At 43.1% G+C, this 17,500-nt stretch overlaps 1 protein-coding gene across 2 annotated transcripts in view; it reads left to right on the plus strand.

The window, feature by feature from the left end:
• The window catches only part of LOC139390599 (rho guanine nucleotide exchange factor 9), a 47,519-nt gene that overhangs the window by 9,644 nt on the left and 20,375 nt on the right, over positions 1-17,500 (plus strand). For both annotated transcript variants that reach the window (XM_071137823.1, XM_071137824.1), the window contains exons 3-4: positions 4,181-4,381; positions 4,850-5,029. In XM_071137823.1, coding sequence (XP_070993924.1) covers positions 4,181-4,381; positions 4,850-5,029 — 381 coding nt within the window. The remainder of the gene's footprint in view (positions 1-4,180; positions 4,382-4,849; positions 5,030-17,500) is intronic.

The following is a 17,500-nucleotide window of genomic DNA, read 5'->3' on the forward strand; positions in this document are numbered from 1 at the left end:
GCTAACAGCAGAAAAATAATCCTGCAGCAACAGGAAATGTGGATTTTTATGTGGATTATAGTTAATGGATACATTTTTGGGGAAAATCAAGTCAAAATATAAATGACAACGTTTTAAGTTTGAATTTTTTTTCTTTTAAGTTTTAAGTTCTCCTGTAACAGGGTGATCAAATAAAGATCCCTCATTTGTAGGGCAAAGCCGAGCCGATCCAAGCCGAGCCGAGCTATACTGGCCTGGTAACACATTTACTTTAGTAGCTGAAACCCTGCTGAACAGTGTGAAATCCAAGCCAGCACAGTTCACTTCCTGTTAGCTTCATACATTACCTGGTAAAGGCTACTTAACTGAGTAAAGGCTCCATACATTACCAAGTCAAGGCTTTCTCCAGACTCCCCAATGGCCATCCCAACCCTGACAACTCCATGTCCAGGGGCTGAATCAATTTCTCCCCACCACCCCGAGCGATTGAGTCGAGCCAGGCATTGAGTGAACCGGTGTGTTTCTGTCATTCTCTCTCTCTAAGGTCGAACCCCACCCTCCTCAACCCCAAACAAAACAGCTTTTCTATATCAACCCCATAGCAACTCCTCGGTTCCAAAACACTACGTCTAAGGTGCGTTTCCCACGTCATCAATCAACCACCCAGCCATACTCCACCCACCACCCAACGCCTCAGTCTGCCAACGCAACATCTCCCAAACATTACCCAACCAATCAACCATCCAGCCATACTCCACCCACCACCCAACGCCTCAGTCTGCCAACGCAACATCTCCCAAACATTACCCAACCAATCAACCATCCAGCCATACTCCACCCACCACCCAACGCCTCAGTCTGCCAACTCAACATCTCCCAAACATTACCCAACCAATCAACCACCCAGCCATACTCCACCCACCACCCACCGCCTCAGTCTGCCAACTCAACATCTCCCAAACATTACCCAACCAATCAACCACCCAGCCATACTCCACCCACCACCCAACGCCTCAGTCTGCCAACTCAACATCTCCCAAACATTACCCAACCAATCAACCACCCAGCCATACTCCACCCACCACCCAACGCCTCAGTCTGCCAACTCAACATCTCCCAAACATTACCCAACCAATCAACCACCCAGCCATACTCCACCCACCACCCAACGCCTCAGTCTGCCAACTCAACATCTCCCAAACATTACCCAACCAATCAACCACCCAGCCATACTCCACCCACCACCCACCGCCTCAGTCTGCCAACGCAAAGTCTCCCAAACATTACCCAACCAATCAACCACCCAGCCATACTCCACCCACCGCCTCAGTCTGCCAACGCAACATCTCCCAAACATTACCCAACCAATCAACCATCCAGCCATACTCCACCCACCACCCACCGCCTCAGTCTGCCAACGCAACATCTCCCAAACATTACCCAACCAATCAACCACCCAGCCATACTCCACCCACTACCCACCGCCTCAGTCTGCCAACGCAACGTCTCCCAAACATTACCCAACCAATCAACCACCCAGCCATACTCCACCCACCACCCACCGCCTCAGTCTGCCAACGCAAAGTCTCCCAAACATTACCCAACCAATCAACCAACGCACATCTAACGTTTCCAGAACCTGAGACACAAGATTGGGAATCATCTCAACAGGATATTTTATAGAGAAGTTACAGCCTTCTCCTTTCTGTATTACTACTTTTTTTATATATTACATTTTTTACTCTTTTTATAGTTTGTTTATAACTGAGTCTTCGTACCGCAGTCTTCTCCTCCACGATGCGTCCCAAATGGCACCCTTTTTACCTATATAGTGGTTGAAAGTAGTGCACTATAAAGGGAATATGGTACAATTTGGGGGCACCCTCTTCCACAGTAGCACAGTAGCACATTAGCACAGTAGCACAGTAGCACATTAGCACAGTAGCACATTAGCACAGTAGTACATTAGCATAGTAGCACATTAGCACAGTAGCACATTAGCACAGTAGTACATTAGCATAGTAGCACATTAGCACAGTAGCACATTAGCACAGTAGCACATTAGCACAGTAGTACATTAGCATAGTAGCACATTAGCACAGTAGCACATTAGCACAGTAGCACATTAGCACAGTAGCACCAGTTGTCTCCACCCGTCTCTCTGCTTGTTGTTGTGAAGCTGCATGGCGTCGTGTGTTTGGCATTACAACCGTCGCCTCTTAGATGTTCAGTAGGCACACAGTGTTTCATCATCAGGTGTTGGCTTGGCTACTGTACCAGGCATCTGATCCTCTCTAACCTACCTCTAACCTAACTCTAACCTACCTCTAACCTCTAACCTACCTCTAACGTACCTCTAACCTAACTCTAACCTAACTCTAACCTACCTCTAACCTCTAACCTACCTCTAACCTAACTCTAACCTACCTCTAACCTAACTCTAACCTACCTCTAAACTCTAACCTACCTCTAACCTACCTCTAACGTACCTCTAACCTAACTCTAACCTAACTCTAACCTACCTCTAACCTAGCTCTAACCTAACTCTAACCTAACTCTAACCTACCTCTAACCTAACTCTAACCCACCTCTAACCTCTAACCTACCTGTAACCTAAAATTAACCTACCTCTAACCTCTAACCTACCTCTAACCTACCTCTAACCTAACTCTAACCTAGCTCTAACCTAACTCTAACCTAACTCTAACCTACCTCTAACCTACCTCTAACCTCTAACCTACCTCTAACCTAGCTCTAACCTAACTCTAACCTACCTCTAACCTCTAACCTACCTTTAACCTACCTCTAACCTACCTCTAACCTCTAACCTACCTCTAACCTAGCTCTAACCTACCTCTAACCTAACTCTAACCTACCTATAACCTCTAACCTACCTCTAACCTAACTCTAACCTACCTCTAACCTCTAACCTACCTCTAACCTACCTCTAACCTAACTCTAACCTAGCTCTAACCTAACTCTAACCTACCTCTAACCTCTAACCTACCTCTAACCTACCTCTAACCTATAACCTATCTCTAACCTAGCTCTAACCTAACTCTAACCTAACTCTAACCTACCTCTAACCTCTAACCTACCTCTAACCTAACTCTAACCTACCTCTAACCTAACTCTAACCTACCTTTAACCTACCTCGAACCTAACTCTAACCTAGCTCTAACCTAACTCTAACCTACCTCTAACCTAACTCTAACCTACCTCTAACCTAACTCTAACCCACCTCTAACCTCTAACCTACCTGTAACCTAAAATTAACCTACCTCTAACCTCTAACCTACCTCTAACCTACCTCTAACCTAACTCTAACCTAGCTCTAACCTAACTCTAACCTAACTCTAACCTACCTCTAACCTACCTCTAACCTCTAACCTACCTCTAACCTAGCTCTAACCTAACTCGAACCTACCTCTAACCTCTAACCTACCTCTAACCTAGCTCTAACCTATCTCTAACCTAACTCTAACCTACCTATAACCTCTAACCTACCTCTAACCTAACTCTAACCTACCTCTAACCTCTAACCTACCTCTAACCTACCTCTAACCTAACTCTAACCTAGCTCTAACCTAACTCTAACCTACCTCTAACCTCTAACCTACCTCTAACCTACCTCTAACCTCTAACCTATCTCTAACCTAGCTCTAACCTAACTCTAACCTAACTCTAACCTACCTCTAACCTCTAACCTACCTCTAACCTAACTCTAACCTACCTCTAACCTAACTCTAACCTACCTTTAACCTACCTCGAACCTAACTCTAACCTAGCTCTAACCTAACTCTAACCTACCTCTAACCTAACTCTAACCTACCTCTAACCTAACTCTAACCTACCTCAAGCTGAGCGGTGTGTTTTGGATGTATGTGTGAGTGTGTCTACAGCTCAATGCTGGAACAAAGATCCCCTCTGTCTCTGTACCTGTCCCTCTGTCCCTCTGTCTCTCTCTCTCTCTCTGTCCCTCTGTCTATGTCCCTCTGTCTCTGTCCCTCTGTCTACTCTCCTCTGAGCCCCAGAGCTGGCAACTACAAGCTGAAACTGGAACAAGTGATTAAAAGATGTCTGGAAGAGGAAGAGATGAACTAAGAGATGTGATGTTTTCTGTGTTAAAGCCCCCTGATAGTAGTAGTATATAGTCATCATTTTATCTCCCATTCAGGAGTATGTGTGTTGGTCTCCTCAGCTGTGGGTGAACCAGGAGGATGGGGGGGTGGAGCCTGTGGAGGGGACCAGTGAAATGGCTAACGGTCACCTGGATCCGACCAACGACTGCCTGTGCCTGGGCTCGCCGCTTCAGAACCGTGACCAGATGAGAGCCAACGTCATCAATGAGATTATGAGCACAGAGAGACACTACATCAAACACCTCAAGGACATCTGTGAGGTACACACACTTACAGTACATACGTGCACACGCATACATACACACACACCTACTCGCACACTTGGGAAAACGCATGCATGCACACACACACACACAATACACCACACACATACACACACACACACACAAACCGACAAACACACACACACATGCAGGGGTACGTGAGCTCTCTTGGAACAGTAGTCTAACTGTGGTGAATTGATTATAGCAGTAGTCTAACTGTGGTGAATTGATTATAGAGGTAGTGTTTAAAACTAGACTCAATCTGCTTTCATGATTCTCTCCAGGGATATATGGGAGAGTACAGGAAAATATGTTGAAATGTGGGAACCCACACACCAGCACACACACACACACACTCAGACACACACACACAAGCATGAGCACAGACACACACACACACACACACACACACACAATCCTTTGCTCATCCCCATCCTACTGTATGTATAATTATCTTTCTTCCAGGGCTACCTGCGTCAGTGTAGGAAGAGGGTAGACATGTTTAACGATGACCAGCTGAGGGTGATCTTTGGGAACATCGAGGACATCTACCGTTTCCAGATGGGCTTCGTTAGAGACCTGGAGAAACAATACAACAACGAGGAACCACACCTGTCTGAGATAGGACCCTGCTTTCTAGAACATGTAAGTTACTACCCAGATAGGACCCTGCTTTCTAGAACATATAAGTTACTACCCAGATAAGACCCTGCTTTCTAGAACATGTAAGTTACTACCTAGATAGAACCCTGCTTTCTAGAACATGTAAGTTACTACCTAGATAGGGCTCTGCTTTCTAGAACATGTAAGTTACTACCTAGATAGGACCCTGCTTTCTAGAACATGTAAGTTACTACCTAGATAGGACTCTGCTTTCTAGAACAGGTAAGTTACTACCTAGATAGGACTCTGCTTTCTAGAACAGGTAAGTTACTACCTAGATAGGACTCTGCTTTCTAGAACATGTAAGTTACTACCTAGATAGGACCCTGCTTTCTAGAACATGTAAGTTACTACCTAGATAGGACCCTGCTTTCTAGAACAGGTAAGTTACTACCTAGATAGGACCCTGCTTTCTAGAACATGTAAGTTACTACCAAGATAGAACCCTGCTTTCTAGAACATGTAAGTTACTACCTAGATAGGACCCTGCTTTCTAGAACATGTAAGTTACTACCTAGATAGGACTCTGCTTTCTAGAACAGGTAAGTTACTACCTAGATAGGACTCTGCTTTCTAGAACAGGTAAGTTACTACCTAGATAGGACCCTGTTTTCTAGAACAGGTAAGTTATTATTCAAGACCAAGATGATATTCAGATTGGAGCCGAGGGGATGGCTGCCATTTTACAGGCTCCTAGCCAACTGTGCTATTTTGTGTGTTTTTTCACATTGTTTGTAACGTGTCTCAATCGCTGCAACTCCCCAACAGGCCTTGGGAGAGGCGAAAGTCGAGTCATGCGTTCCCCGAAACATGACCCACCAAACCACGCTTCTTAACACCCGCCCGCTTAATCCGGAAGCCAGTCGCACCAATGTGTCGGAAGAAACACCTTTCAACTGACGACCGAAGTCAGCCTGCAGGTGCCCGGTCCTACACAAGGAGTCGCTAGAGCACGATGAGCCACGTAAAGCCCCCCCGCTGTGCCACCCGGGAGGCCCCTATTTGTAACTTATTTTGTACATAATGTTGAGGCTACTGTCCCTTTTGACCGAAAAGAGCTTCTGGATATCAGAACAGCGATTACTCACCTCAAACTGGATAAAGATATTTTCTTTAATGAGTCTGACGTGAATAATATAATGTTGATCCCAGACAAGGCCCAAATCCCCATCATTCGCATGAAGAAAATAAGGAAATGTAGGGGACACAGATCAGGGTGCCTTGTGAGAATTCGTCAGCGAGTGTGTAACCCGCCTCTACCATCCGTTCTATTGGCCAACGTACAATCACTGGAGAATAAACTGGATGAGCTCCATTAAAGACTATCCTACCAGCGGGACATTAAAAACTGTAACATCTCATGTTTCACCGAGTCGTGGCTGAACCACAACACATAATAAACAGTTGGCTGGGTTTTCCATGCATCAGCAGGACAGAACAGCTGTGTCTGGTGAGACGAGAAGTGGGAGTGTGTGTCAATGTCTAATATTAACGTAGTCTCAAGGTATTGCTCACCTGAGGTAGAGTACCTCATTATAAGCTGCAGACCACACTATCTACCAATCTATATTTTTCATAACCATCTATTTACCACCACAAACTGACTCTGACACTAAGACCACACTCAACCAGCTGTATAAGGCCATAAACAAACAGGAAAATGCTCATCCAGAAGTGGCGTTCCTAGTGGCCGGGGACTTTAATGCAGGCAAACTTAAATCAGTTTTACCTCATTTCTACCAGCATGTCACATGTGCAACCAGAAGAAAAAAGACTCTAGACCACATTTACTCCACACACAGAGACGTGTACATAGCTCCCCCTCGCCCCTCCATTTGGAAAATTTGACCATAATTCTATCCTCCTGATTTCTGCTTACAAGCAAAAACTAAAGCAGGAAGTACCAGTGACTCGCTCAATACGGAAGTGGTCAGATGACGTGGATGCAACGCTACAGGACTGTTTTGCTAGCACAGACTGGGACATGTTCTGGTATTCATCCAATGGCATTGAGGAGTATACCACCTCTGTCACCTGCTTCATCAATAAGTGCCTCGACGACGTCGTCCCCACAGTGATCATACGTACATATCCCAACCAGAAGCCATGGATTACAGGCAACATCCGCTGAACACTAATTAAACCCCGTAATGCTCACGTCGGTAGTCATGAAGTTCTTTGAAAGGCTGGTCCTGTCTCACATCAACACCATTATCCCTGAAACCCTAGACCCACTTCAATTTGCATACCGCCCCAACAGATCCACAGATGACGCAAACTCAATCGCACTCCACACTGCCCTTTCCCAACTGGACAAAAGTGTGAATTCTGTTCATTGACTGCAGCTCAGCGTTCAACACCATAGTGCCCACAAAACTCATCACTAAGCTATGGACCATGGGACTAAACACCTCCCTCTGCAACTGGATCATGGACTTCCTGACGAGCCGCCCCCAGCTGGTAAGGGTAGGCAACAACACATCTGCCATGTTGATCCTCAACACTGGGGCCCCTCCGGGGTTTTAGTCCTCTCCTTTACACCCTTTTCACCCACAACTGCGTGGCCAAGCACGACTCCAACACCATCATTATGTTTGCTGGTGACACAATGGTGGTAGGCCTGATCCCCGACAACGATGAGACAGCCTATAGGGAGGAGGCAGAGACCTGGCAGTGTGGTGCCAGGACAACAGCCTCTCCCTCAACGTGAGCAAGACATAGGAGGTGATTGTGGACTACAGGAAAAGGATGGCTGAACACGCCCCCATTCACATCAACGGGGCTGTAGTGGAGCAGGTTGAGAGCTTCAAGGTCCTTGGTGTCCACATCACCAACAAACTAACATGGTCCAAGCACACCAAGAAAGTCATGAAGAGGGCACAACAACGCCTTTTCCCCCTCAGGAGACTGAAAAGATTTGGCATGGGTGCCCAGATCCTCAAAAAATTCTACAGCTGCACCATCGAGAGCATCCTGACCTGTTGCACCACCGCCTGGTATGGCAACTGCTCGGCATCTGACCATAAGGCACTGCAGAGGGTAGTGCGTATGCCCCAGTACATCACTGGGGCCAAGCTTCCTGCCATCAGGACCTCTATACCAGGCAGTGTCAGAGGAAGGCCCTAAAAATTGTCAAAGACTCCAGTTACCCAAGTCATAGACTGTTCTCTTTGCTTCCGAACGGCAAGTGGTACCGGAGCACCAAGTCTAGGTCCAAAAGGTTCCTTAACAGCTTGCTCAACTGCTTCCTGATCGGCCGCCCCCAGGTGGTAAGGGTAGGTAACAACACATCCGCCACACTGATCCTTAACACGGGGGCTCCTCAGGGGTGCATGCTCAGTCCCCTCCTGTACTCCCTGTTCACTCATGACTGCATGGCCAGGCACGACTCCAACACCATCATCAAGGTTGCCGATGACACAACAATGGTAGGCCTGATCACTGACAACAATGAGACAGCCTATAAGGAGGTCAGAGACCTGGCCGTGTGGTGCCAGGACAACAACATCTCCTTCAATGTGATTCAACTGCTCGGCCTCAGACCACAAGACACTACAGAGGGTACATCACTGGGGTCAAGCATCCTGCCATCCAGGACCTCTATACCAGGCGGTGTCAGAGGAAGGCCCTAAAAATTGTCAAAGACTCCAGCCACCCTAGTCTTGGACTGTCCTTTCTGTTACCACACGGCAAGCGGTACCGGAGCGCAAAGTCTAGGTCCAAGAGGCTTCTTACCATCTTCCAACCTTCCGACTCCTGAACAGCTAATCAAAGGGCTACCCAGAACCCTTTTTTACACTGCTGCTACTCTCTGTTTATAATCTATGCATAGTCACTTTAACTCTTCCTACATGTACATATTACCTCAATTACCTCAACTAACCGGTGTCCCCGCACATTAAATCTGTACTGGTACCCCCATATAGCCTCCACATTGACTCTGTACCGGTACCCCCATATAGCCTCCACACTGACTCTGTACCGGTACCTCCTGTATATAGCCTCCACATTGACTCTGTACTGGTACTCCCTGTATATAGCCTCCACATTGACTCTGTACTGGTACTCCCTGTATATAGCCTCCACATTGACTCTGTACTGGTACTCCCTGTATATAGCCTCCACATTGACTCTGTACTGGTACTCCATGTATATAGCCTCCACACTGACTGTACCGTAACACCCTGTATATAGCCTCCACATTGACTGTACCGGTACCCCCATATAGCCTCCACACTGACTCTGTACCGGTACTCCCTGTATATAGCCTCCACATTGACTCTGTACTGGTACTCCCTGTATATAGCCTCCACATTGACTCTGTATTGGTACTCCCTGTATATAGCCTCCACACTGACTGTACCGTAACACCATGTATATAGCCTCCACATTGACTCTGTACCGTAACACCCTGTATATAGCCTCCACACTGACTCTGTACCGGTACCTCCTGTATATAGCCTCCACATTGACTCTGTACTGGTACTGCCTGTATATAGCCTCCACATTGACTCTGTACTGGTACTCCCTGTATATAGCCTCCACACTGACTGTACCGTAACACCCTGTATATAGCCTCCACATTGACTCTGTACCGGTACCCCCATATAGCCTCCACACTGACTCTGTACTGGTACCTCCTGTATATAGCCTCCACATTGACTCTGTACTGGTTCTCCCTGTATATAGCCTCCACATTGACTCTGTACTGGTACTCCCATACCTTAAGGGAACATTTCGGCATTTCGTGTATGATCAGTGAGAAAGTCCATATTGCAAATGTACGGTCCCTTACTAGACGTCCGAAATCGTTTGTAAAATTCGCGGTCGGCGTCGGGCCGTGCGGTAGGGCCAGACCTACCGGGAAGTCATCAAATGAACTTTGTCGGACATTCGGTTTCCGTTTTATAAAATAAACAAGTTTTGGACCGTTTTTCCGCTATCCCGGAATTTCCCACAAGAGGGCATACGGAATCATATGGCAATTTGGCAAAACATCACGAATCACGACGGGGCCTTATCTCGAAAACGGAAAATATTTCGAAGCCGAAACTCGGTGAGCGTAGGTTTGGCATAATGGGCAGTTGGCCCCGAACAAGATGGCGTCTAGGCCTCGACGGTTTTTGAGTTATGGCCGTTTTTCTGGGATTAAAGGTCCTAAATGGAAATAGAGAAATTATTTTTCCACTTCAGGTCAAAGTCAAGGAGCCTCCGGTGTCAATAAAAAAAGAACCAGCCATTTATCTATCGTCATTTAAGAGAAACGGAACAATGACAACTTGGCAATGGTCACAAATAGGCGTTTTTTTTTTTCAACGGTTACAGATCCAGTTGCAGGGTGTTCATACGAATCTTTTTAAAGTGTGCTGCGGAGCTCTGCGAGATTTCTGTGATTTTCTATGATTTTCTGAAATAACACACACATACTAAACCCTCCGTAAATAACTCAGTTGTTAACGTAAAGACTTAAAACTCAGGATTCTGTAACAGCATACCCCAATGAGGATATGTGGTGATTTATAGCTTCCTGTGCCAACCGGAAGTGCCAAAATTGGTGTCTCAGGGGCTGTTTCAAAGGGTTAAAAAAGTCTGATCTGTCCAAAACTTCATATATGTGATTAGGCAACCCCCATGAACTGTAAATCAGTCATTTTTCCCCAAAAAATTCAAAGGAAAAAAAAATCACACTAAAACACAACTTGAATGGAGGGACGTATTGGGGTGCGTAGAGACAGACAGTGGCTGCAATAGTTAGCTTTGTTCGAGCTAAAAAAGAACCGTCAGACCTAGAGTTCCGAAACTTTAGAAACCTGTTCTAGACCTCCGGTCGATGGTGCGTGGTGAGTTACGTGGCTCTAGACGGTTCTCGGACCGAGAAACAGCCTCGTACATTTGCAATACCTTCAATTCATTTTGACCATTACGAAAATGACGACGTTTAGAAAAGTCTCAGAGACGCAAGGCTAGGTGCATTGAAACCGGCTCGGCCCATAGAGACAGACCCCAACGTTTCTGTCCGATAGCTCGTTCAAGGACCCCGTAGCAAGGCATGGAAAAAAGTGGATTTTCAGCACCAATTAGGGTTTTTCTCGGACACCAAATGACCTATCGAGCCGAAACTCGGGATTCGGGGTCGCCTCACATAGGACTTCACATAATGTCCGAACTGGACCCGCAGCTAGAACGTAACTATGTGTTTTACCTTTTTATTATGTTTTAAACTAAAGGCGCTGTGAATTATGGGACTGCTCTGACATATGTGATAGTTGGCTACTAAATGAGTAGGAAAAAGTGGGTTTGGTGTCAATTGATATCCATTTGGTGTCATAATGACATCTAATTGACTGATGGACACTGACTTGCTAGTTGACTTTTGTACATTTGCAATATGTTTAAACGGAGAGGGACCATCACCAAAATGGCATTCTGAAATCAACACAAAAAATGGCATCACCATAGTCTCCAGACTGTGCCGAGTTCAAGGAGACGCCCCGCTTGACCGTAGCTCGTTCTGAGTGCAGCAAACTTGAAAAAAAGAAGGCCCAAAATGAAGCCTGCACCACAATGTCATTTGATTTTGGGTGGCAGTGAGAGAACCGTTAGGGTGAGAAGCACAATTCCACCACATGAATGTTCCTAAGGTCCTCCCGATCTGAACAAGCCTAACCTTGACCGTGTGGCATTAACCCTTCACAGTAAAACAGGGTTTTTTGATCTCACAGATTACAGTGACATCTCTCCCCATAGGAATACATTGCCTGCACCACAAAATTCAACCTGAAGCCTATATGGGTTATGAATGCCGTATGAACCTGTCTTCGGTACCAGTCCATCAGGCCACTATGAGATCTACCTGTGTCGAATCTAAGCTTCCTGGAGCAACCGGAAGTGGTTAAAATGCCCCTAAAAGTGTTTACCCATACACTGCCTGCAGTTTGATAGACATAGTGCATTCAACCCTGTGTAGATCAGTCAATTCTTAACGTAAAGACTTAAAACTCGGGATTCTGTAAGTGGCTATGTAAATCAAGACATGTGTTTACTTATAGCTTCCTGTGCCAACCGGAAGTGCCTTTAATTGGGTCACACTCTCTGTTTCGAAGGGTTAAAAAAAGTCACATCTCTCCAAAACTTCATATGTGTGACTAGGTAACCCTTCTGAACTGTAAATCAGTCATTAATCCCAACAGATGTCAAAGAAAAGCTCCCTCACACACACACAGGAAGGATGGAGTGATAAAGTGCGGTGCTTAAAGACACAGAGAGCAGGAAATGGCATTACCATAATCCCTAGGCCGTACCGAGTTCAGCGAGATATCCCGCTTGACCGTAGCTCGCTCGGTCTAGGCGCAGCGAGCATTAGAATAGTAGGCCCAAAATGAAGCCTGCACCACAATGTCATTTGCTTTTGGGTGACAGTGAGAGAACCGTTAGAGTGAGAAGAAAAATTGCACCACATGAATGTTCCTAAGGTCCTCCCGATCTGAACAAGCCTAACCTTGACCGTGTGGCATTAACCCTTAACAGTAAAACAGTGTTTTTTGATCTCACAGATTACAGTGTCATCTCTCCCCATAGGAATACATTGCCTGCACCCCTAATTTCAACCTGAGGCCTATGTGGGTTATGAATGCCGTATGAACCTGTCTTCGGTACCAGTCCATCAGGCCACTATGAGGTCTACCTGTGTTGATTCTAAGCTTCCTGGACCAACCGGAAGTGGTTAAAATGCCCCTAAAAGTGTTTACCCATACACTGCATGCAGTTTGATAGACATAGTGCATTCAACCCTGTGTAGATCAGTCAATTCTTAACGTAAGGACTTAAAACTCAGGATTCTGTAACAGCATACCCCAATGAGGATATGTGTTGATTTATAACTTCCTGTGCCAACCGGAAGTGCCATAATTGGTGTCTCAGGGGCTGTTTCGAAGGGTTAAAAAAGTCTGATCTTTCCAAAACTTCATATGTGTGATTAGGCAACCCCCATGAACTGTAAATCAGTCATTTTTCCCAAAAAAATTCAAAGGAAAAAAAAATCACACTAAAACACAACTTGGAAGGAGGGACGTATTGGGGTGCGTAGAGACAGACACAGGCTCCAATAGTTAGCTTTGTTGGAGCTAAAAAAGAACCGTCGGACCTAGAGTTCCGAAACTTTAGAAACCTGTTCTAGACCTCCCGTAGATGGTGCGTGGTGAGTTACGTGGCTCTAGAAGGTTCTCGGACCGAGAAACAGCCTCGTACATTTGAAATAACTTCAATTCATTTTTGCATCACGAAAATGACGACATTTAGAAATGTCCCAGAGTCGCAAGACTAGGTGCATTGCAAACGTCTCGGCCCATATAGACAGACCCCAACGTTTCTGTCCAATAGCTCATTCAAGGACCCCGTAGCAAGTCATGGAAAATAGTGGATTTTCAGCACCAATTAGGGTTTTTCTCGGACACCAAATGACCTATCGAGCCGAAACTTGGGATTCGGGGTCGCCTCAGCTAGGCCAACACATAACATAAGAAATGGACCCGCAGCTAGAACGTAACTACGTGTTTTATGGTTTTTTTATGGTTTGAACCGAAGGGGTTGTGAATTTTGGGCCAGCTCTGAAGTATGTAATAGTTGGCTACTAAACGAGTTGGAAAAAGTGGGTTTGGTGTCAGTTTGTATCAGTTTGGTGGTCAGAATGATATCTAATTGACTGATGGACTCTTGTCCACTTGACTCTTGTACATTTGCAATATGATCCTATAGTGAAAAAACATCACCAAAAGCGACATTCTGAAATCAACCCAAACGAGCGATTGAGATGACCCAGAATCACTGCAAAGCCATCCCGAGTTCATCGGGCCAGTCAATTTCACATTCCTGCAAGATTTTTATAGCATGACAAATTCGTGATGGTACCTGCCCTTTAAAACATATTGCAAATGCACAGTGACTTTGAAAAAGTAAGAAACAAAAAAAAATACATCTAAAAAATTTTGAGCATGACAAATTCGTGATGGTACCTGCCCATTGAAACATATTGCAAATGCACAGTGACTTTGAAAAAGTAAGGAAACATAAACAAAAAAAATCAAAAATTTTTATTTTTGGGTGACCAGTTGCACGTGCATTTGCAATATGATTCTATAGTGAAAAAACATATTGCAAATGCACAGTGACTTTGAAAAAGTAAGGAAACATAAACAAAAAAAATCTAAATTTTTTTGGGGGGGATGACCAGTTGCATGTGCATTTGCAATATGATTCTATAGTGAAAAAACATATTGCAAATGCACAGTGACTTTGAAAAAGTAAGGAAAAATAAACAAAAAAAATCTAATTTTTTTTGGGGGGGATGACCAGTTGCACGTGCATTTGCAATATGATTCTATAGTGAAAAAACATATTGCAAATGCACAGTGACTTTGAAAAAGTAAGGAAACATAAACAAAAAAAATCTAAATTTTTTTTGGGGGGATGACCAGTTGCATGTGCATTTGCAATATGATTCTATAGTGAAAAAACATATTGCAAATGCACAGTGACTTTGAAAAAGTAAGGAAACATAAACAAAAAAAATCTAAAATTTTTTGGGGGGGATGACCAGTTGCATGTGCATTTGCAATATGATTCTATAGTGAAAAAACATATTGCAAATGCACAGTGACTTTGAAAAAGTAAGGAAACATAAACAAAAAAAATCTAATTTTTTTGGGGGGGGATGACCAGTTGCATGTGCATTTGCAATATGATTCTATAGTGAAAAAACATATTGCAAATGCACAGTGACTTTGAAAAAGTAAGGAAAAATAAACAAAAAAAATCTAATTTTTTGGGGGGGGATGACCAGTTGCACGTGCATTTGCAATATGATTCTATAGTGAAAAAACATATTGCAAATGCACAGTGACTTTGAAAAAGTAAGGAAACATAAACAAAAAAAATCTAAATTTTTTTTGGGGGGATGACCAGTTGCATGTGCATTTGCAATATGATTCTATAGTGAAAAAACATATTGCAAATGCACAGTGACTTTGAAAAAGTAAGGAAAAATAAACAAAAAAAATCTAAAAATTTTTTTGGGGGATGACCAGTTGCACGTGCATTTGCAATATGATTCTATAGTGAAAAAACATATTGCAAATGCACAGTGACTTTGAAAAAGTAAGGAAACATAAACAAAAAAAATCTAAAATTTTTTGGGGGGGATGACCAGTTGCATGTGCATTTGCAATATGATTCTATAGTGAAAAAACATATTGCAAATGCACAGTGACTTTGAAAAAGTAAGAAACAAAAAAAAATACATCTAAAAAATTTTGAGCATGACAAATTCGTGATGGTACCTGCCCATTGAAACATATTGCAAATGCACAGTGACTTTGAAAAAGTAAGGAAACATAAACAAAAAAAATCCAAAATTTTTATTTTTGGGTGACCAGTTGCAGGTGCATTTGCAATATGATTCTATAGTGAAAAAACATATTGCAAATGCACAGTGACTTTGAAAAAGTAAGGAAACATAAAAAAAATCTAAATTTTTTTGGGGGGGATGACCAGTTGCATGTGCATTTGCAATATGATTCTATAGTGAAAAAACATATTGCAAATGCACAGTGACTTTGAAAAAGTAAGGAAACATAAAAAAAATCTATTTTTTTTTGGGGGGGATGACCAGTTGCATGTGCATTTGCAATATGATTCTATAGTGAAAAAACATATTGCAAATGCACAGTGACTTTGAAAAAGTAAGGAAAAATAAACAAAAAAAATCTAAAAATGTTTTTGGGGGATGACCAGTTGCACGTGCATTTGCAATATGATTCTATAGTGAAAAAACATATTGCAAATGCACAGTGACTTTGAAAAAGTAAGGAAACATAAACAAAAAAAATCTAAAAATTTTTTTGGGGGATGACCAGTTGCATGTGCATTTGCAATATGATTCTATAGTGAAAAAACATATTGCAAATGCACAGTGACTTTGAAAAAGTAAGGAAACATAAACAAAAAAAATCTAAAATTTTTTTGGGGGGATGACCAGTTGCATGTGCATTTGCAATATGATTCTATAGTGAAAAAACATATTGCAAATGCACAGTGACTTTGAAAAAGTAAGGAAACATAAACAAAAAAAATCTAAACATTTTTTTTTTGGGTGAGCAGTTGCACGTGCATTTGCAATATGATTCTATAGTGAAAAAACATCACCAAAAGCGACATTCTGAAATCAACCCAAACGAGCGATTGAGATGACCCAGAATCACTGCAAAGCCATCCCGAGTTCATCGGGCCAGTCAATTTCACATTCCTGCAGGATTTTTATAGCATGACAAATTCGTGATGGTACCTGCCCATTAAAACATATTGCAAATGCACAGTGACTTTGAAAAAGTAAGGAAACATAGAATCAAATTATTTTTTTTTGGGTTACCAGTTGCACATTTCAGATCACCAGTTGCACATTTCAGATCACCAGTTGCACATTTCAGATCACCAGTTGCACGGAGGAAAATCGTTACTTTTGACTTTGACTTTTGACTTCCTATGAAATCATATTCCAAATGGAGAAAACATATGCCTTATGCACTAGTAAAAAAAAAAAAAAAATGATAATAAAGTATGACTAAAGTATGTTGATAAAGTTCTTATACATGTGTAATTGACATAAAAATTGAAAGAATTTTGAAAAACGGTCCAGAAAGCACTTTTTTAAGGATGTGTGAAGTTTTTTACCAAATTTTGACATTTTTGACTTTTGACTTTTGACTTCCTATGAAATCATATTGCAAATGGACAAAACATATGCCTTATGCGCATGTAATTAAAAAAAAAAAAATTTGATATCAAAATTGGACAAAAGTATATTCATACAGTTCTTACACATGTGTAATTGACAAAAAAAGCGAAAGAAATTCAAAAAAAGGCCCAGAAAGCACTTTTTTAAGGGGTAAAACGTTTTTGAAAAAAATATCATTTTTTCAAAATTTTTCTTTTGGATGTTGACTTGGGTTGCATTTCCAATATGAAAAACCCAGGTGGAGCGCACTCGCCCCCTGTTGGATTTTTGAGGTGTTACAATTGGCAATTGCCATATGGCATTTGCCATATACTTTGCACGAATCAACGCCGCTTTGGGTGGTATTGGACATCGTGTACATGGTTTGTCCAATGCCAATATTTTGACATTCATTTTTGTACAAATCAGGGGGGTATTCCCTTACTGTATATAGCCTCCACATTGACTCTGTACTGGTACTCCCTGTATATAGCCTCCACATTGACTCTGTACTGGTACTCCCTGTATATAGCCTCCACATTGACTCTGTACCGTAACACCCTGTATATAGCCTCCACATTGACTCTGTACCGTAACACCCTGTATATAGCCTCCACACTGACTCTGTACCGGTACCCCCTTATAGCCTCACCATTGTTATTTTACTGTTGTTTAATAATTTGTTA

The sequence above is a fragment of the Oncorhynchus clarkii genome, chromosome 31 (genome assembly GCF_045791955.1).
Source record: "Oncorhynchus clarkii lewisi isolate Uvic-CL-2024 chromosome 31, UVic_Ocla_1.0, whole genome shotgun sequence".
NCBI classification, from domain to species: Eukaryota; Metazoa; Chordata; class Actinopteri; order Salmoniformes; family Salmonidae; genus Oncorhynchus; species Oncorhynchus clarkii.